The sequence below is a fragment of the Lolium rigidum genome, chromosome 7, assembly GCF_022539505.1.
Source record: "Lolium rigidum isolate FL_2022 chromosome 7, APGP_CSIRO_Lrig_0.1, whole genome shotgun sequence".
In the NCBI taxonomy this organism is placed as follows: domain Eukaryota; kingdom Viridiplantae; phylum Streptophyta; class Magnoliopsida; order Poales; family Poaceae; genus Lolium; species Lolium rigidum.
This window is the reverse complement of record NC_061514.1, coordinates 204843416-204865355: the sequence shown is the minus strand read 5'-3', so window position 1 is coordinate 204865355 and position 21940 is coordinate 204843416. Positions and strand designations below refer to the sequence as shown.

The 21940-nt window shown below is 47.5% G+C and overlaps 2 protein-coding genes and 1 non-coding gene across 3 annotated transcripts; 1 reads left to right on the top strand and 2 right to left on the bottom strand.

Moving 5' to 3' along the window:
* Positions 1-8887: 8887 nt before the first annotated feature.
* LOC124669865 lies at positions 8888-10947 on the bottom strand. The gene is made up of 3 exons (XM_047206402.1): positions 10270-10947; positions 9866-10160; positions 8888-8907 (listed from the first exon to the last, which is right to left on the bottom strand). Exons 1-3 carry the CDS (start codon positions 10945-10947, stop codon positions 8888-8890), a joined length of 993 nt encoding a protein of 330 aa, XP_047062358.1.
* Positions 9382-9453, top strand: TRNAC-GCA. The gene has a single exon. It is a non-coding gene; the product is annotated as a tRNA-Cys (tRNA).
* Positions 10948-15905: 4958 nt separating the features above from the next.
* On the bottom strand, positions 15906-21498 carry LOC124677642 (IAA-amino acid hydrolase ILR1-like 7). Its single transcript, XM_047213606.1, has 6 exons — positions 21205-21498; positions 18652-18799; positions 17362-17487; positions 16849-17163; positions 16582-16710; positions 15906-16434 (listed from the first exon to the last, which is right to left on the bottom strand). The coding sequence occupies exons 1-6, from the start codon at positions 21414-21416 to the stop codon at positions 16054-16056; spliced, it is 1311 nt and encodes a 436-aa protein (XP_047069562.1). The 5' UTR covers positions 21417-21498; the 3' UTR covers positions 15906-16053.
* Between the last annotated feature and the right edge of the window lie 442 nt (positions 21499-21940).

Here is a 21940-nt window from a genome sequence, read left to right as displayed (position 1 = left end):
AATCGGCACTTTAACCCTGAGCCTATTTTACTTGTAAGAAATAACAAAAAAAAACTAAATAATTTGTTGATCTCACTAATAAAGTTGGTCGTCGTGTCATATTCATCTTCCACCTCAGATCTCCTTAGAGCATCTCTAGCAGAGTTCGTAAACGGGCCAAAATCGAAAAATAACCGTCAATTTAAGGGTTCAGGCTGAAAAATGACGTCGATCAGTTACCGTAAAAGCTAAAACAGAAAAACTTTTTTCGGACCGAGACCGAAAATCCAAATCGGCATGTATTTGCAGGGGTCGCTCAAGCGAACCGAACGCTCGATCTATATCTAGGGCGCGCTGAAATTTCAGCTGACGCAACTGCTCGCTCGCTCCCTCCCTCCCTGCGCCGCCACCACACTCTGTCGCCGCCGCACCGCCCGATTCGCCCCGCGCCCCGCCCACTGTTCCTCGCACAACTCCGGGTGTCGCCCCCGCCACTACCGCCGCTCCGGCCGAATCAAGGATGAGCTCGGGCGACGAGCTCGTCGATGTCGATCTGTCGGATTCGTTGAGCTCGGACGATTCCGACCTCGACGAGCTGCTCCAGGACGACGAGATGGAGTCCACCATGCTCCTCATCTCCGTCAAGGAGCTGGAGGACCGTGCGGAGCTGCTGAATCGGAGGCGCGGGTCTGATTTTGGGACAAAAAAACCCTTGTCAACATCATGACATGTTGTGTGATTCTTCACAACATGATCATCGAGAATGAAAGAGAGTTGAGCTTGCCCTGCTTCTATGATAATGTTGGCACCCGAGTGGAACCCAACGCAATCCGGATCGCATTGAAGCTTTCCTTAAAACTCATCGGCAGATTGAGAATGTCAGTACCCATGCCCATCTCGTTTATGATCTGAAATTGCACCACTGGCACCGACATGGCCGTCGCCTTTGATCCTACCATTCCATTCATTTGTTTGTCACATGTATCATTGTTGAGACATTTATCCAATTTTCCGAGAATTGTTGTAATTTGGTTGAGACATTTTTCATTTATTCAATTTTCTCAAAACTTTTATAATAATTTGGTTAAGACTATTGTTTATGTGTTATAATAATTTGGATGATTATTTGATTAATTATGATCGATTGTTGTATGTGTTGCATATGAATTCTATGAATTCTATGCAATACCCTGTCTTTATGGGTTCGGAAGCCGCTGGCGCAGAACAGAGCCAGTAAACCAAAACTGTAAAACAGAATATTCTGTTTTTCAGTTTTGGTTTACGGGCTCTGTTCTGCGCCAGCCATTTTACGATCTGTAAACACGAGTTCGGTGAACTGAACTCAGGGTTTTCAGTTCGCGTTTTTACGGGCTCTGCTAGAGATGCTCTTATCGACTTAACCACCGCACGTCGATGTCTATCTTCTTCCCAATCACTCCTGAACAAATCTCCTCCATTTTGTACTCTATTGGCGCTAATCTTTCTCTCATGCTTGCATCGGTGTCGGGTGTGTAACTGCCAGCATTCGTGGCTAACTAGTCTCCTACAAAATCAATCAAAACAAGAGTGGTGTGGGCATGGCTAATATCGGGTTACCAATGGTCAGTGCAAGGTGGCGGAAGATAGCTCGACTGTCAGCCATGGTGTCCATGGCCACGGACGCGCTTATCAGCGGTGACAACTAGCGAACATTAGCGGCAAACAAGCTCGCAAGTATGTGGCGGTAGCGAGTAAACAACAACAGGCAAGCACCGATAGCAGCACACAACAACATGCTAGAAAGCGGTGGCAGTGAGCGTACATCAACGGCTGACCCACAGTAGCTAGAGGGCAAGCATACGCCCTACATGTTGCAGCTTGACATGCCCCACGCGTGGAAGCAGTCAATGGCGAGGGCATAACGGCCGAGGCCTAGGAGGAGCATGCCCATGGCGAGTAGGCGGCAGTGTGGGTCAGGTCAGGTGAATACAAGCATCATAGATAAAGATATAAAGGCCGCCCACGCCGACACACTACTCCTACCTCCTCATGCAGTTGTTGCCTCTCCATCTTGAGCCACGGTGTAGATGAAGGAAGTGGATGCCCTACTTGCCCTATGCGGTGGTGGGTATGGGACTATGGGCATATGAGAGTCGAGAAAGGGGAAGAAGGTTCTTACAAGTAGGGTCCACTTGTTAGTGAGAGTAGACTATAATCCCGGAACGTAACTTTCCTGATGCGCCAAACAGGTTGACGGTTTTAAATAGACCGGGATTTGACTAGTTTAGAGTGTTGAATTCTAGGATTAGGAGTCGGGGGTTTGATTTAGCTTTTGCTTATAAGTTCGAGGCTAGCTTTGGACTTTTTCCAAAAGAACAACAGTTATTCTGGTATTGCATCGAGAATTGAGGGAATCAAATGTTGCTTCTATTGATGAATAAGATGTATGTGTACCCTCGAACATGTGTTGATCAAAGGTGGTGTAACACCCCAGGAATATGTCATAGGGAGGGTAGACGTGTGAATTGTGCATTGCATCTCATGCATCCAAAATGGTGGGGAAATTTCAAACTTTAAAATTGAGGTGCAAGGTGATTCAAATATGAATTCTATAGTTGGATTTGACTAAGTCAACCCTAGGAATTGGATTCATAATTTGCATATGACCTTCGTATTTCAAAACGGGGCTAAGTCACTAATGAAAATCAACACATTAAACACAAATGATGTGACAAGAAATAATTGTTTCAAAATTGAGATTTGAATAACTCAAACTTTAATTCAGTTTCAACTAATCATAACTAACTGGATAAAATTCACACAAATATGAAAAATAAACTTGATAAGGAATATAATTTTATTCTCTTTTGTTACAAAATAAATACAAGTCACTTATACAATATTTGATCCAAATAAATTATAGAGGAAAAACCCTATTGCAAAAACTAGGAAAACCATACACAAAAACCGAAACCTAAACCGAGTCAACTACCACTTGGTCACCACCAGCACCATCTTCTCCACTTGGCCATCATCAACATCATGCTCTCTTAGTCACTGCAAACCACAAACACACATACACGTATTTTTCATGGTTAAAATGACAATTTCACCCTAAGGTGAATCTTTTTATATAGGATACAAGAGAATGTTTGAGGAAACAATTCCTGGAACATTAGTGAGAGTTTTAGGCAAGTCAAATCAAACATAGAAACCAAAGTAATAGAATGTAAAGTCATGAACCCGTAGCAGCACACCAATGTCAGGAAAGTGACACAGTGGAAACCTTAGGTGACAATGGTTGAGGCAAACAACTAATAGCAATAACTAGTGGCAATATCCACTAATAGGAAAATCAACCATGGAAAAGAACAGGCACGACTAGTAATAGAAACAATAAAACCCTAAAACCAATCATTCCAGAAATCCACTAGAAAATTTCCAAAGAACAAGTTAATCAATTACTAACCCAAAGAACCCCAACACTAGCACCCCGCTAGTATTTGGATCCATATAAAAGGCAAGAGAAATAATAACTTAATAATTTCTTAAAATAAATCCAATTGAACTGACGCAATTAATTTATTGCTACTACAACTTAAATGGATCAATCATAAATCATAAATACCAGGAATAATTCTGGATATTGAGATAAACAGAACAAGCATATAAATGCTTATTGTCACTATCCAAATTGAACTAGAGGACATGAAACCAATCACCAAATAGACATGCTTAAAATGGAAGTTCACTAGGATTTAAAGTTTTGAGTCTATAGACCACGGAATACATCCCCTAACACATAGAACATATAATAACTTAAGAAATATACCAAAGTTTATGGATACATTGTACATGTATCAACATCTCATTAGTACTCTCTTGGTAGGCAAAACTTCTCGAACAACGATTAAGCATAAACAGAGTATTGCCGGAACTTTGACATAAAGTTGATTACCAATAATACTGTCTTGAGCAAACAAGGCCACCTAGAATGTTACTAGATGAACAATAGCATAAGTAACCATTCATCCCTAGTGAGGAAACTTTGGAAAGGTAAAACCCCATATTACCACATGAATCTGTTTAACTTCCTGATACGTCTCAAACGTATCTATAATTTCTTATGTTTCATGCTTGTTTTATAACAATACCTACATGTTTTGTTCACACTTTATGATGATTTTATGCGTTTTCCGGAACTAACCTATTGACGGGATGCCGAAGTGCCAGTTCCTGTTTTCTGCTATTTTTGGTTTCAGAAATCGTAGTAAGGAAATATTCTCGGAATTGGACGAAATCAACGCCCAACATCTTATAATTCCACGAAGCTTCCAGAACATCGAAGAAGTACCAGAGGAGAGCCACAGGCCCACCACACAAGGTGGCGGCGCGGCCAGAGGGGGGGCGCGCCCCCCTACTGTGTGGGTCCCCCGTGGCCCTTCCGACTCCGCCTCTTCGCCTATTTAAGCCTCCCTGACCTAAAACCTCGATACGAAAAAGCCACGGTACGAGAAACCTTCCAGAGCCGCCGCCATCGCGAAGCCAAGATCTGGGGGACAGAAGTCTCTGTTCCGGCACGCCGCCGGGACGGGGAAGTGCCCCCAGAAGGCATCTCCATCGACACCACCGCCATCTTCATCAACACTGATGTCTCCCATGAGGAGGGAGTAGTTCTCCATCGAGGCTAAGGGCTGTACCGGTAGCTATGTGGTTAATCTCTCTCTCCATGTACTTCAATACAATGATCTCATGAGCTGCTTTACATGATTGAGATCCATATGATAAGCTTGTAATCTAGATGTCGTTATGCTATTCAAGTGGATTTTACTTATGTGATCTCCGGAGACTCCTTGTCCCACGTGTGTAAAGGTGACGAGTGTGTGCACCGTGTGGGTCTCTTAGGCTATATTTCACGGAATACTTATTCACCGAGTTATGATTTGAGTTGGATATCTTTATGAAATTGTGGTGTGTTAGTACCTCCTATGAATGCTCACGAGTGACGAGCGTGGGGTGTTTATTAGTACTTGGGAATACATCTTTAAGGTTTTCCTACATGATGAATTAGTGTTCGTTATCTTGCCAGAGAGTAATTCAGAATAGCATAGTGAAGTGCTTATTTATATTCCTTTATGCTTGCAATGTGCTTTATATCACTATTAATCTATGTGTTACTCTAGTGATGTTATTAAAGTAGTCTATTCCTCCTCCATGATGTAATGGTGACAGTGTGTGCATCATGTAGTACTTGGCGTAGTTTATGATTGTGATCTCTTGTAGATTATGAAGTTAACTATTACTATGATAGTATTGATGTGATCTATTCCTCCTTTCATAGCTTGATGGTGACGAGTGTGCATGCTATGTTAGTACTCGGTATAATTGCGTTGGTCTATCATGCACTCTAAGGTTATTTAAATATGAACATCGAATGTTGTGGAGCTTGTTAACTCCGGCATTGAGGTGCTCTTGTAGCCCTACACAATTAGTGGTGTTCATCATCCAACAAGAGAGTGTAGAGTGGTTTTATTATGTGATCAATGTTGAGAGTGTCCACTAGTGAAAGTATGATCCCTAGGCCTTGTTTCCAAATACGCAATCATCGCTTATTTACTTGTTTTTACTGCATCTTTACTTCCTGCAATATTACTACCATCAACTGCACGCCAGAAAGCTATTTTCTGGCGCCGTTACTACTGCTCATATTCATTCATACTACTTGCATCTCACTATCTCTTCGCCGAACTAGTGCACCTATACATCTGACAAGTGTATTAGGTGTGTTGGGGACACAAGAGACTTCTTGTATTGTGATTGCAGGGTTGCTTGAGAGGGATATCTTTGACCTCTTCCTCCCTGAGTTCGATAAACCTTGGGTGATCCACTTAAGGGGAAACTTGCTGCTGTTCTACAAACCTCTGCTCTTGGAGGCCCAACACTGTCTACAGGAAAAGGAGTGTGCATAGACATCACTTCCACATGCATATCACCAAGTCACTCCACATAAGGGCATGTACAATGGGAGGTGCTTAGGGAAAGAGCTTAGAAAAATAACCCAGTTTTATTTAAGCATCAATGCTTACACACTAGAGAGATGACTAACTAAGAACCTCTTTTATACAAATATCCACTAGTGCTTAAGGAAAAGTTTGGTTTATTTTCATAAGCACTCCTCTAAGCATCTTGCATTGTACATTGGCCTAGCACACACACATCCCCCTCACAAGTTCTTGCATACAAGTTCGATAAAAATAAAGCATACATGAACAGGATAACATATGGATGTATCAATATATCAAGAACAAAATGCCAAGTGCATCTCATTACTCATCTCATAACAAAAGATCCATCATCAAAACATTACACATATGATCTCAATAATGTAGGCGAGCCATGTGGTTCTCATTAGTGAAGTACATAGGGAGATACTGATACATGCTACTTCCACAGACCCATTGTCTAGGGATGGACTACTCCCTCTTCATAATTGTGGTGGTGGTGGTGGTGTTGATTGAGGCGGAGGAGCAAGTAAGGGTGACTCCAACAATGTTTCCCCTGCCCATCTTTGTTGGGCCTTCTCTGTTTTGTGTATTTCTCTGTTGATGGCCGCTTCTTTGTGACTTTGCGATATCATGACCTTATATAGGATGTTTTAGGGGAAAAATCATCGGATGATGTTGAAACAAAGGCAAATTTAAGGAGGCACAAGGCCTGGTGGACTCCATGGCGTGGCCAATGGGTAGGGCACGCCATGGGCCTTATCTCTTTGACTAGGCAGCTCCGACTCTAGCTCCTTCAATCATATTCTTGTATTTCCCAAAAAGTTGACGTCACAAAAAGTTGGGGTCTATTTGGTGTTCGTAAGGTCCACATGCAACCCAAAAACAAGCAAAATAGTTTCTTGTCCCGCAACATTAAAAACAACAAAAGAGACTTTGTCGCAAATCTCCATAAATCAAGTAAAACAACTACGAAACCACACATATCATAGAATATCATATAAATATCACCAAAATTCATGCGTACATTTTATATGTATCAGTGGCGGCCTTCAAAGCGGCAAGCTAACCTTTGAGATAAGACTTAATGGGAGGAGAGAGGGAGAAGAGGCATCGTCAACTTGGAGAAGAAGGTGGTCTTTAATACACCCTCGCACCCATTTCTAGCCGTTGGGCATCTTCCAGGGACCAAAAGTTCGGACTAGTTAAGTGACCGGAGACCGGAACTTCGAGGGAACTTTGAGTCCAATTTCTAGACAAACTTTCAAACCGTTACAAAGATTTGAGCCATATAGAGAAACGCAAAACATTTTTATGAAACTTTCAGACCGGAAGTTGGCCAGACTTCTGCCCATTGAAAGTCTATGGTTCACACCGGAAATTTCTGCTTTTGCATATCGAAACTTCTGTTATTTACGAAACGAATCTTACACCCTGAAATTTCTACTCAACAACAAAAATTGGAGGGTTCTCTCTCAATCATGGTAGGAAGGTTAAGTGGGTGCATATGTTGATTTGTGTACGCGATTGATTTCACCCACCTTCCAATGTGCAACCCCTTTGACAGTACAAATTTCCTACGACTCAAGTAAATAAAAAAATTTGGAGACCGTCTTCTCTCTTTTCGCTTTTGAGGGGTCGACGACCGTCTTATACAATTCATTGAATGTACCTAAAACTTTCAGCGCACAGTGATAACATGATTATTTTGCCATTTGAACACCCAAAACTAGTTAGGGAGGAAAATGCCTTTTTAACACCCAAGTCTCATCATTTGACACTTTCCAAAAGGATCTTGAGATATATTAGAATTACTGTACTTGTTGGACTAGCCTTTCAGTGCTCAAGTTCGATGCTGGCCAGTGCCTTTTTAGATAATGGTTGTGTTGGCGTCAAGATGATAGAAGATCTATCGGTGCATTCACATTGTTATTTAGACCCAATCTCCATGTTGTTCGAGAAAACATACCACGATTTCTAGATAAAGTACTAACACATGATAGAAGTCTATTGGAAATGTTATGGTTGAAATTTATTTCCGTTGAATCATGGCTTGCAGAGAATAGGATCAAATCACATCGACCACCATGTCTATGTGTGATAATTTGGGTGCAAATTATTTATCAGCTAACTTCGTCTTCGATGCTAGAACCAAGTACATAGAAATTGAATTTCACTCTATAAGAGAAATTGCAAACAAGAATATGGTTCTCCTTCATTCTTTCTCGGTTAGGTGGATAATGGCCGCACCCAAACTTTTCCAGTCTGACCATTTGAAGAATTCGCGTAATCTCAACCTGACCGCATTGTGATTTATGAGATGATGTTAAAAATAATTACGTGAGGCTACGATGTTGTAACCAAACGTGATGTGAAATTTAGGATTGTAATCCATGTGCACATGCCAATGTTCCGTATAGCGGTATAGCACATTCATATAAGTAAACGCGCGCGGCTCACCTGCGACGGGAGTAGGACCACTTTAGATACGTTTTACACCTACAACTCCACTTTACTAATATAAGCATTCGAATTTAAAGTTTCATGGATTTACATACCCTATAACACGCGAACTGCAAATGTTTATCTGAAAGATTTCCTTGTCTTATACTTCTGCCAACCAGGTGCGAAAACAAAATATATGATATGCATGGGGCTAACGGTTTTTCAACTGCGTGGATTTTTTGTTTTGTTTTTGCGGAGGATTCAACCGGGTAGATCTATCTGGACCGTGAGAGCAAAATGGTCAACATTCACAAACAAAGCAAATACTTTACAGTACTTAGCAATCTGGATGTGAAAAATAACAGTGAATTATATGTTAGCTAGCAGAAACAAACAAAGCTACACACTACACACAACGGATGCACAATCCTGCACTTTACTCCAACTGGCGCACCATCTCCAAATTTTATAGACCGTAAAGGTCATGGAAAAGATTTTGCCACTGAAACAAATTCAGAATGGAAAGAAAATTGTATTAGAGACTGTCAGTCGAGATAAAGATCATAGTGTAATCAATAACGAGAAGGATGATATATTTCCATAAAACGAATAGAGTTTATGTTCCATTTCCTCCAAGTGTTTTGAAGTAAAGATCAGAAAGTGTACAATATCAAAGATAATAAGGTCATGGCATGTCAGATTGTGACTACAAAGAAAGAAAAGATCAAATACAAGTGTGAGGATCAACTTTTCTATCCTTTATGCAGAAGAGATTAGTTTCAAAAGATCGCATTATGCTAGCATCCATGCTTGTTCGTGTAAAGAGATTCATCAGATTTATTTCAAGCATGAGGATGGCATATGTATAATAAGGAAAAAAAACTAAAATTTTCGTCCTAGGAGGCTCTGTGCAAAACAAAACTCCTGACTGTACTGGAATTAATAAATAATTACGTAACGTCCAGTTAACACAACAGGGTCCATAGCTCAGTGGTAGAGCAATTGACTGCAGATCAATAGGTCACCGGTTCGAACCCGGTTGGGCCCTCTTAGTGTTGTTTTTATATTTTTGTGTCATTTGCCATCATTCTTATACAGTTATACCCAAGAATCACCCCATTTCATTCAGTTAATGTCTTTAGCTTTTGTTACGGTGGATAAAGCATTCAAGTTTTGCACTAGTAATGCATTCATTTTACTTAATACGAAGCTGATCTCCTGTCGGTCTTCTAGTAGTGAAAGTAAGCCATATGCTGTGTGTGTAGATATCAGAAGAAGCCCGTCAATGCAACATCACAAACAACAGGAACAAGCAAGAATTGATAATGCATTCAAGTTTTGCACTAGAAATGCATTCATTTTTTTTTTGTTGGTTTGGATTGCTCATCAAGCATATCGCTCGATAGAAATGCATTCATTTTACTTAATACGAATGATGTTTAACAGATGCTAGTAGTTACCTTTGGAGGACTCCTGCACGAGCACGATATGCATGGCGTTGTTGTTGGGTGGGAGCTGCAGGCGGAGCGGCATGAGCTTCCTGTTGATGGGGCTGCGCGAGCAGATGATCACGTCGTTGAGCCCCGTCTCGTCCTGCAGCCTCTCCAGCAGCTCCTGGAGGCTGGTCCCGTTGAACGTGAAGGAGTGGCCCTCGTCGTCATCGTCCACGTCGCCATTGCCATCCCCAATGTGGTAGTGGATGAGGCGGCCCTCCACCTTGTGCATCGTCACCGGCACCGAGAAAGAGTCCGTCGACTGCATCGGCAAACATGCATGCGCGATGGAGCCAACAATGGCAAGCAAGAAACAATTAGTTAGTGATCGGCCATTTGGGGTCGTTGGAATCGTGGTGTGGCGTACGGACCTCTAGCCTGAAGAGGCCGGTGGGTGGCACCAGGGAGCCCGGGGGCGGCGGCGGAGGTTGCGCTACGAACGGGGTCGCCGTACGGTGGTGCGGCGGTAGGTGCGGTCGGAGCGCCGCCGTGGGCAAGGGAGAAGGCGAGGGCGATGGCGAGCGAGAAGGCGGCTTGTAATGCGGGGGAGAGGAGGGCGCGGAGCTGCTGGAGTCGGAGGATTCAACCGGGTGGGGGTACGGGAGGACCTGGACGATCTCGACGCACCAGAGGATCCACCCGGTATGGCGGTGGTGGGTGACGTCGTGCGTGATGGAGTTGCGCAGCGGCGGGAGGCCGCCGTTGGCTCGGAGGTAGTTGCCGTAGCGCGTCTGGAGGCGGGCGTGCTTGCCGTCGCGGACGGGGACCCACTCGACGGAGGAGTCGAGGCGGTGCGGCAGCGTCTGGAGCACCTTGCGGCCGGTGAGGCCAAGGAGGAAGGGCTCGTTGGAGGCGGTGAGGTAGCGGCCGTAGCGGCTGCGGAGGCGGATGACGCCGGGGGCGTGCGGGACGGGCTCGACGGTCCAGCGCGCGTTGGGGGAGGCGGCGTTGCGGTCCTGCTGGACGTGGGACTCGTCGTCGTCGGCGTACACGTACTTGTCGTGGTGGCCACGCAGCCGCACCGTCTTGGCGCGCTCGAACAGCTCCATCCGCCCGCCCGCCGACCCCGGCAGCCTCGCGTGCGCTCCCGCTGTCGGGGTGTCGTGGAGAGATGCGGACGGAGGACGTCCGGCGGCTGCCGCGCGCGGCGGTGGTGAGCTCCGGGAGTTGCGCTGCGCCGCGAGGACCGGGTATCCTCGGACACGCCACGGGCGCGCCGGAGTTCGTGCGTCGTGACGGACTAACGGTCAGCAGTTGGCCTGCTGGGTCCGTTTGCATGCGTTAAGACACGTTCCGCTATTTCCACGAAGCATATCGACTAGGTTTGATCCTTGACAGTACTTCTCCGGCACACGAACCTCTTCCTCCTTCGTCCGCGGCCCCGTCTTTGCCTCGCTGCCATTACTTCCTCAAGACCTCAACCTCGCATATATGCCACGTGCGTGCTACTGGCGACAATAAGCATTATGCTAATCCTATATGTCACACCTGATTTTACCAAATTTTCCATGTAGCCAAGTATTTTGTTACACCTGCTTTCCTGGTCTCTTTCACAACAAATTATAAAATTAGTGAAGTGCAGCACAAATCAGCAAGCACGTACAAACTAGGAACTGAGCGTTAGCCTAAGAACTTACCGCGATGCAAGGTGCTTAGAGTATCTTCAATCGCGTCCCCAAAGCGATTTGAGATGCGTCGGGCGTTTGACCGTCCACAGCCATACGTTCCAAAACCCTATTTGGTCCGACGCGTGCTAATACGATGTACGGCGTTCGAACCCGTCGCCGCTACACATGGGACACTGCGGGGGCGCCAGACGGAACCAAAACAAGAGTCATGAGTGGCGGGCTAGTCACATCAGCGACACAGATCAATTTCGCTTCTCCCGCCACTCCCTCCCGATGGTGATAAACAGGAGCTAGAAGGCAATGTCGACGTGTTGAGCCATCATACATGCACAGTTGAACATCTTCCATGGCTACCATGCCGAACTTGAAAACAGAGCGGATAGCGACACAACCCCGCTGACCATGTTTGTGTGCCGCCGCCCCTTCTCTTGTTTCTTTCTATGTGGCTATCAGGGACGGAGCCAGGAATGAACTATAAGGGGGCAATCTTAGTATGAGGGGGCAGAACTAGCTAAAATTATACAAATAGGAAGCTATCATGGCTTGTGTTCAAAGGAAAATCATGACATAGGCCCCCCCGCCCCCCTTGTCTCCATCCCTGGTGGCTATACATGATAGTTTTTTTCACTTCCCAACCGCGTCCCCCAATCATGAATTCAAATTGTTGCATTCAAAAGAGATCGTTCCCGCCGAATCGTCGCGATCAGAGTAGCGGCGATCAAAGTACTAGGCGCGCGATCATATTACAGACCATAGTGCATGCTAAATTAGAAGAAGGGGTTGGTCGACGGCGACATATTCTGAGTCGACGCAGGCCCGTCGATCACGATGACCTTGTCGCGATCTGCCTGGTGCTGTGCATGCTCCGTCTGCTCCGCCGCCGTTGCATAGGCCGACGATGGTGTAGCAGTCGAAGATGCGTCAGCCGGCTCTTGCGCCGCGGTTGCTGCCGCTGCCGCTGCCGCTTCCTGGGCCGCAGCGTCGGCCGCCGCAATTTTGGCTTCGATGTCGTCGAGGATCTGGCCTTTGAAGAAGTTGTGCGCCGCCCGCGTCCGGGGAGACATTCCCTCCGTCGACGCTCTCAGCAGGGACATGTCGTCCCTGCGTTTCTTGAGCTCCAACTTCTCCTCTTGCTTCTTGAGCAGCTCTGCCCAACTTTCGTCGGTCTTTTTGTCGCGGGAGAGAAAGGTCGAGGAGACGTCCGCGAGGCATTTCGTGATCGACGCCTGCGTCTTCTCACACGACGCGGCGTCGGCCAAGGCGGCCTTGGCAGCCTTGTTGCCGATAGGGACGCCCTGCCGACGTTGCCAGCGGCGCGTCCAGATCAATGGCGTCCTTCCCCTTGGACAGCGACAGGCGCGTCAACCGCCATTTCTCGTTCCCTTTGAGCTTGGTATAGCAATGCATCAACGCGAACGACTTATGCCCATCCGAGTTCCTCGCGTAAACCTCCATGGCCCTATCAAACTAGGCAAAGGAAGCGGAATCATTTCATCGAACACAACGTAGGCGCTACAGATTATGGAAGAAAGAGTCGTACCATTTGGGAGAGGTCGGCGCCGCTCTCGGCTCTGGTCACTAAGTCGTGATGGTATCCATGGAAGGAGTTCACAGACGCCTGGATGATGGCACATCGCGTCGACATTGCCTTTTGGCTCCTCTTCATTGTCACTTTCTTGTAGTCGCTGTTGATGAGCTTGCGCTCATCGAACTCGGCCTTGATCCTCGCCCAATACTTCCCGTATTTTTGGTTGGCGCCGATGATGGAGTCATGGCTCACCGTCGCCCACGACTCGCACAGACAAAGATCCTCCAAAACCGTCCACTTGGGGCCTCGTGTGCCCGACGCCTTCTTCTTCTTTTTCTTCTTCACGCCGTCCGCGTCTACCTCCACGAGATCATCGTCACTGGCGCCCTCCTCGTCCTCTTCCGCGCCGCCCTCGCCGCCCTCTTCGTCCTCGTCATCCACCTCCTCCTCTTCATCGTCCTCCTCGTCCTCACTCCCGCCCTCTTCCTCAGCACCCTCCGCACCGGCGCCCTCGAATTCGAGCGGCCCCCTGCGGCCACTGAAAGGGTCGCCATCCGCACCGGGTCCTGGCTCGCGTTGCTCGTACGCCGGGGAGTAGAGGTTGTTGGGGTTGAAGCCGCCATGCGGCAGCGCATCCTGGTAGTGGGGCGACAAGTTAGGCGTCACGCACCCGGGAGTGCCGGAGGGGCCGTCGTTGTAGAAGGCGGAGGACGACGGAGAGAACACTCCCGGAACGTACACCGACACGTTCGTACTATATGGGCTCGCGTTGGTGGCGGCGAGACACCCGGCCATTAAGTGCTGGTGCTGGCGCGCCGCCACAGCCTTCTTCTCCTGCTCCGCCGCCCTCCGCTCTTTCCGCTCCGTCGTCGATAGCTTCCGGCGCAGACAGTCTTGCTGTCATTGATCGTCGGTCCATCCTTCCGGCTTCATCTTCGGAGCCGGCGCTTTCCGCGGCTTCGCGAACGGCGCTTTCGCCCCTTTCGTCGCATTGCCCGACGGCTTCTTGGTCGCTTTCTTGGCCATCTTTTTGGGGGCTATCGGCGGCGTCATGGAATGGGGAGAGGGTAGCGGCGGCGGGTGGACGGCGGGAGGGAGAAACAAATCGGCGGGATATGAGAAATGAATCGGCAGCGGGATATGTGTTGGGAGGCTAGAAATGCGCGGCGGGATATGTGCGATATGGCGGGAGGGGCGGGATTTGGCGGGAATGAGAGACGATTTTTCACTGAGCCGCAGACGCGTCAGGCCCGCGTCGGTTCGCCTCGCTTTTCGTTGTGTCCGGCGTCCCCGGAGCGTCCCCTGTAGGACGGGGACGGGCTCGGGGCGCCGGACACCGTATCGGGCCGCGCCGGACAAAAATGGGCTTTGGGGGACGCGGCTGGAACGGTTTTTTGGTCCGGCGCGCCCCAAATCCCTTTGGGGGACGCGGCTGGAGATGCTCTCAGACCACAAGGATCTTGTTATAAGCAAGTAGTCAGGGCTTAGGACTCAAGACTATGGGAGACAAGTACGGAAGGCTAGATAATAAAGATTTTTCAAGCAGCTAACTCGAGCAGAACACAAACGGATAGTGGAGGCCATTGCTCATGAAAACCACGTCACAGATGATAAACCAGAGAGGTTTCACTAAGTTCCAAAAAATGGAATTTCAACTTTACAAAATGTATCGAATATTGGTCTTCTTTGCAAGATCTTGCCACCATGAATCAGACCTCCAGGTCAAACATAAAGATGCCTCAAATTTCAAAATCAAATTTGAATGCATTGGTCAGTGTAAGTGATACGAGGGACAAGCTGGAATGGGTTGTCACCCACATGGAAATAAACTACAAATGTGGGACAAAAAATAAAGGACCCGACTACGCAGCGGCGCCGCACGCGGAGTCGTTTCGTGCGGCGGCTTGGTAGCGTGCCCGTTCGTGTATGGTCGTGTTGTACAGCTGCAATATAAAAATCCCGAAAACAATCAACGACGCACCGGCGTATGCAAAACCAGCTGGCCCACTTCATCGAACGCGTTTTTCTTTCCACAGAAACAAATGACCCAGTGACATATCAACGCACTAATTATTATGGTAAAATTAGACGGGTTTAAACTTGGTAGCTACTCCTAATTAAATAGTCAACTAGGCCCTAATTAATCTGGCAATTGCTAAATATGGTAATTAGACCATATTAATCCGGAAGTTACGACTGATGAATCTGGTCATTCCAGCTACTTAACCGGGCATTTGCTGCTAGTTAATGTGGAAATTGTGAAAACATGGCAGCTAGACCTAATTAATCGGGTAATTATCGGTAATGAAATTGTCACTAATTGCGCGACACCTCCGCTCGTTGCTCAACAATAGCGAGCACTCCTCCGATGCTCCCACTACGTGAAGATGATGGCCGCGCCCATCAACACCTCCGGCATCTGAAAAGAAAACGACGGAAACCTACTGGAAGCAGCCGCCTCCTTGCGCGGCGGCGCCCTCCCCGCTGTGCTCGGTGGCCTCCCCCACGTCGGCGCCCTCCCCCACGCCGGCGCCCTCCCCAATGGTTGGAGCTCGGCCGCGGCGGCGCCCTGCCCCGCCTTGCAGGTCAGCGGCCGTTCCCTCCCCAGCCGTGCCCGGCCGCGGCGGCCTCACCAGCTGTGCTCCACGGTTTCTTCCTCCCTTCACTTTCCGACGTGGTTCTGGCGCTGTGCTGCTTTTATGTGTGGTGGAGAACACTCCTCAGGAGATAAGGCACCAAGGAAAACAAAGACGATCGAGCCTTAAGGGTGCGATGCGTTTTTCCTAATCACAACGCGCGCCGCACGGGAGGGTCAAATGTGCGGCGCTTCTCCGTATCATTTTCCAAAAATAAAATAAGGGAGATAATCTATGCGCTTATCTTTATTCTGCAATTGCATCCCCGAAAGAAATGCATGTCTCAGAACTAGACCTCTTCGCTAGCTTCTGGACAGCTTGGAGGATTTCTAAAATTTCAGAACGAATATCAGTATTTCTAGATTACATTGATGTGGTTGTGCGCTTGTTCAAGTACTCCATTGCCACGGCAGCATGGAAGGCAGCTCCTACCGGGAGCACACCCTCATCGATCACAAAGTTAGGGGAGTGAAGCGGATGCACCCCAGTCGTCATTGCTTCGTCGTGGATTCCGATCATGAAGAATGCAGCAGGGAACCTTTGCGCGTAGTACGAGAAATCCTCTGCGGCCATGATTGGATCAGTTACCTTGACGTTGTCTTCTCCAAGCATTGCCCCTGCCACTGCTCTGGCATGATCATACATCCCTTTGTTGTTGACGGTGGCTGGGTATGGCCGGCGCTCCTCTTCCATGAAGTCGACGGTCGCTATACATCGGTTCATGATGGCGTGTGATTCGATGATCTTCCAAAGAAACAGAATGTTACCAGTGATAGAATTTTAGTTACTTGGATATAAAATGCAGGCTTTTTACTGGGCAGTCTACGATTGAATAGGCCTTTGGAATTTAAGATGGGTTGGGGATGCAAAGCGTTTATTTGATCAATTTACCTCCTTGATCCTCTTTTTAAGATATGATAGACCTTCTGTTGTCAAGCTCCTGAAGGTGCCACCGAACGATACCGTCTCTGGAATCACATTGTAAGCATCACCTCCATTTACGAATGTTACAGAGATTACCTGAAAGTACGGAAACAAGATCATATCATTTGCAAAGGAACGCATCTGAATACGCATAAATTTGGACATAAGGTATATAGGTTGGATATTTAGGGCACACAATGCAGCTGGTGTAAGCATTCAATGCTGATCACATACTGCAGCCTGGAGGGGATCGATCTCGCGGGCTACAATTGTCTGGAGGCTGATGATGGCAGAGGATGCCATAACGATGGGATCTACAGCATGATGCGGGCTCGCTGCATGTCCACCTTTTCCGATGACAGTTACAAAAAACCGGCCCGATGCTGCCATGAAGGGCCCTGGCCTGGAGGCGACTGTACCCACTGGAAGGCTTGGGTCGACATGCAGACCGAAAATGGCTGACACATCGTCTAGAACACCTTCTTCTAGAACATGGTACGCCCCGGCATACCCTTCTTCTGCTGGCTGGAAGACAAGCTTCACAGTACCCTGATCAAAACAAGAAACAACTGTGAGTTACCAAATTAGAGGGATTAAGAACCAGTGTTAGAGAGATTACATGAATCAGATTCATGTTGTTTGAACTTAAGTAGGACAGTAGATATATACAAATTTAAGTGAATACACATGATTTCCAGTTGTCATGTAAGCATCAGATTCTCTAATCTGGTCACACAATGCTAATACCTTGATGTCATCCTTCCGGGACTGAAGTAGCTTAGCAGCTCCAAGAAGCATTGACGTGTGAGCATCATGTCCGCAAGCATGCATTTTTCCACTTTCCTGGCTTTTGTATTCCCAATCTACCAATTCCTGTGAAGTGGCGAGAAAAGTATAGTTATTCATAAAGCTTGTAATGGTGAGTCCTCACAAAGGTGTATAAACAGCTAGCGAAACACAATGGCTCATTGTCGGACGGAAATACATAATAGTAGTGCTTCACGCCTTCCATCAAGGTTTTACGACTCTTGCCTGAAATAGCACCAAAAGTAGAATACTATTCGGTCTGTTCGTAACGATTATGTTCTGTAGATGGACACAATCTGATGCTTAAATTTGGTTGTTACTTTTCTCCAGCATTCTACTGTGAGTGTTACTTTTCATATAGATATGTTCATAAAGACAAGGTAAATTCTTATTCGCAACAAAAAAAAAAAGACAAGGTAAATTCTGACACTAACAAAATTCTCATGATATAAGTCTAATGCTATTTTCATTTCTCTAATCTTATATACAACTGGAAGTTAGAGAATTATGACTACACACTTTCCCTCATCTATCTTGGAATGGAGGTGAAATTTCTCAGCGTCCTCTGTTTCTTGCATGCAGTTGGGTTTACAAAATAGCCTCGCTTGTAGATTAGTTAACATCCATTCGGTTATGTGATGAGATGATGAAAATGATGTATGATTGGTTTCCTGATTGGTGTTAAAAGTTTCACCACCGAACAGACCAATAATGCAAATATAGAACTGGTATTGGATACATGTCGGAATTGGCAAATAAATAATTAACCCACACTCCAAGATCCGAGTATCCGACCAACTGCATGTCCACATCTCACATCGAGAAGAAAAAACTGAAGCAGGCGATAATGCATGAGGACATGGACAAGCAATGCCCGACAAGTGCAAGCAAGAGGTAAAATTGAAAAGATCATGCCTACCAGCAAATGGCGTTGTGCCTTGTCCTGCTACTGAACTGATGGAACAATATTTTCCCTAGTGTTATAGAAAACGGTACTACTGATAATCGATTTGCTCAACCACATCTCAGTGAATATTATAAGCTTGTACCATCTCGATTATATGAATCACTTTGAAATATCAATGTTCCGATGAAGTTCCAAAACAAATGGTTGAAGTCAACGGCTTGTATTCCAGTCTGCGGTCGATGGAATTGCTCCGCAAAGAACTCGCCTAGCCTAATTACAGTACTGCATACGAAAAATGCCTCGGAATCGGGTAGCCTGAGTACCTGCAAGGGGAGCGCGTCCATGTCGGCCCGGAGCGCAACGACGGGCCCAGCGCCGCCGCCGCCAACGATCTTGGCCACCACGCCCGTCTTGGCGACGGGCCACGAGTAGGACACGCCGATTGCGTCCAGCTCGGCGCGGACGAGCTCGCTGGTGCGGACCTAAGGGTGCAAGTGGACACGTCCACGGATTTGCCCGCGTTACCTGCATCAGCCGCAAATGCACAGTGCGGGCCTTGCAGGTGCCTGCATCCGCTAACGCGATTGTCTGCAGAGCCCAGCAGGTTTTGCAGGGAGGTTGATCCTGGTGCTCCGCTCCGGCAGGATGAGCTGCTTCTCCCTCTAATTCAATTGGTGCTCCGCTCCGGCAGGATGGGTTGCTTCTCCCTCTAATTCAATTAGGAGGATCGTTTAAGTTAGCTTGTAAGTGTAACTCATGGGTGATCAGACATGCGAATTTGCCTAGCCCTATGTCGACAGCTTACAGCTTAGATAATCAAAATTTCACTTTTGCAAAAAACCACTAATACATTCTAATTGTTTTAAATTTGGGCTTGAAATCAAATTTCAAATACATAATCTTGTCGCCGTCAATCGTCTGGTCCATCGACAGAGTGCTTCCCTCGTGCGGACGCCGGACTGCAGCGGACGTGCACGAGCTCGAGGACGCCAACATCGCGGACGCGCAGGAGCTCGCCGGTGCTGGACGGGGCGGCTCGACCAGGCGGCCGGCCAGCCTGCTAGCCCCACTCACTCTTACGGGCGCGTTGCTCCCGTCGTCGTTCTCCCCTGCCTCCGCAGCTCCGTCACCGTCCGCCGCCGCGGAAGAAAGTCCTCATCGTGTTTGGGCCCCGCCTCGCCGCCGCGGCTAGAACTGCGCTAGCTGCACGCTGCCTTGCCGCCGCGGCCAGGTTCCCGTCCTCGACGTAGAGCCCTCTTCGTCGTCGAGCAGGACGCCATAGCACCGGTGAGCGCGCCCTCCGCCCACCCTCCTGCAGTTCACTGAAAATGTTCCATTACCTGAACCTGAATCCACATGCAAATGACCAATACCTGAAAAGGTTCAGTATCATTGTCGTCACCCGTGGCTTGGCTAAAACCATGTAGCATCACATTCAGAGTTTCAGACACATGCTTTACCATATCAGTCTGTCCGAGAAAAAGGGCAGTTATGCATTCTGTATGTACCTTAGGTGTGCTTGGTGCCTCTGTGAATGAACTCTCTCCGTTTGCTATAACTTCAGCCTCTTTATTTTATAGCTACACAAGATGCAAAAGAGTTGAACTATTAGTTCAAGGGGAGGGTACTTGATCTCAACTCAATTCCAGCATATGATGATGAACCTGGTGAAACTCAATTCCAGAGAATGCATACTGAAGTTCTTCACTCAGTATATAATCAGGCCATTCTTCAGGAAAAGAAAAGAACAAGGGCAAATTATGGCAATAACACAGATTTCAGATAAGAACAAGGGCTGGATTTGGACTTGTGGGCAGGATGTGGTAGGTCCCTAGAGAGAGAGATTGTTAAAAGAGGCTGATTTATAACTCCCAATGGCCAAACCAGGCCGAAGAACACAGGGAGCAGCAGCCTCACGTCATCAGATAAATCTCAACAACTACTCTGTCTCTTGTTTTGGTATTAATGCTTGAAAATATTCACATCATGTATTAATATTCACATCAGAGTGAAAATGAAAAAAATGAGCATGGTATGTGGTAATCATGTGACTCCTATGTCGTAATGATGCTTAGCCTTGCCATCTATCAGACAGCTAGATAGAGTGGCCTTGCTGTTGGCAAATGAAGCTGGTTTGCGTTATAAGTTCAGTTTACAGGGGATGACACTTCCCTTAGTTTCCTAACAGCAACTAAATAGGCATAGTTACTCTGCGTTCTACGACTCTATAGCTTGGGATACAAACTCACAGCTTGACTGATTTTCCCAACCACAGAACAGAACAATAGTATAGACAGCATTATGTGCGGCAAGAGAGTGAGATAGTGGTCAAACTCAGATAAAGCTCATGGTGCAGTTTGAAAGAACATCGTATGGCACCTCTTGCAGTACCAAGAGCGCCTCCACCAGATTACCTGGGAGCCCGCCGGATTCGTCTCCTCTCTCCGTCCGGCGTCTTCTCCTCCTCGTCCATCCCCGCTGTCTTCGGCATCTCCTCCTCCTTCCCCGCCGCTCCCGGCATCTCCTCCTTCTTCCCCGCCGCCCCTGGCATCTCCTCGTTGTCCTCCATCCGCAGGTGGCGCCGGGAACAGCGCCGGCTGGCCGAGGTGTATCTGAGGACGACGGGGAGGTGCAGTCTGGGGAGGGAAGGCGAAGACGACGGCGGAGGCGCTGGGCGACGCAGGTGGGGACGAACGGGACGGCGAAGACGGAAGACCTACGGTAGTGAGATAGCGAGGCGGGCCGAGCCAGCGGGCCAAGAAGGTAAGGTGGAAATTGTCTGCACGGCCCGCATATACAAAGCAGGTTGTCCGCGACTCCACTAATCGTTTTTTTTGGCGGGGCGGCTAAGTGGGCCTGTGGAAGCCTGCGTCCACCTACATCCGGAGGTGCGGTACTCCTCGAAGGCCAGCTCTGGGTGCTGGTGGATGCGCCGCCGCACGCCTCGCAGCCACGCGGCGAACCCCGGCTCGCGCGCCGCGCCCAGGAGGTCACTGGCCGGCACCGGCGAGGCCGCGTGCGGCGAGATGAGTGCCAAGAGGAGGAGGAGAGGGAGGAGAGAGGAGGAGGAGGAGGAGGAGGATGCCATTGGAGGAGTGGCTCAGCTTCCTCTCGCGGATTCTGTTGAGGGCGTCTAGCAAAGAGGAAAATGAGAGTACCAGTGACATATCTCGTCACCGTAGTAGACCAACTCCACACTTCTTTTTTTACAACGGAATTTATGTCAGGCGCACATATTGGCACTCTGATTCCTTTTGTGCTCAGCTCTCTTTCGCGATGTCTGTTGAGGAATCATGCAGAGTTACATGTGCAATCGAATCAAACTTTCAAACAATGTATTTGTGACATCGCTGATGCATGAAAAAGAGAGATTTTAAACTTGAACACATCCCGTTCCTCAGAAACCGTCTAGTCTCCCGAGGTAGAGTCAAGGCTTTTCAACGTGTGACTTCAACACTTGTTTGAATACTCCAGTATTTAGCTCCTAGTACTATATAAATCTTTTCTTAACTCAGCTCTAGGGTTAGAAGATCACAAAATTGAGATTAAACTTAATTAGCATGTGCGCCTTCCTCCTATGTGGGAATCCATATCCATAAACACAAATCTACT

Bases quoted from the DNA above. Each gene is read 5' to 3' on its own strand.
- LOC124669865 (XM_047206402.1), bottom strand. From the start codon at position 10,947: ATGGAGCTGTTCGAGCGCGCCAAGACGGTGCGGCTGCGTGGCCACCAC. The intron at 10,161-10,269 runs GTCCGTACGCCA...TTGCCGATGCAG, and splicing joins CCGGCCTCTTCAGGCTAGAG to TCGACGGACTCTTTCTCGGT. The intron at 8,908-9,865 runs GTAACTACTAGC...AATTTGTTTCAG, and splicing joins CGTGCAGGAGTCCTCCAAAG to TGGCAAAATCTTTTCCATGA.
- LOC124677642 (XM_047213606.1), bottom strand. From the start codon at position 21,416: ATGGCATCCTCCTCCTCCTCCTCCTCCTCTCTCCTCCCTCTCCTCCTC. The intron at 17,164-17,361 runs GTATTAGCATTG...TGTTTTGATCAG, and splicing joins CCCGGAAGGATGACATCAAG to GGTACTGTGAAGCTTGTCTT. The intron at 16,711-16,848 runs GTATGTGATCAG...CCGTACTTTCAG, and splicing joins TCGATCCCCTCCAGGCTGCA to GTAATCTCTGTAACATTCGT.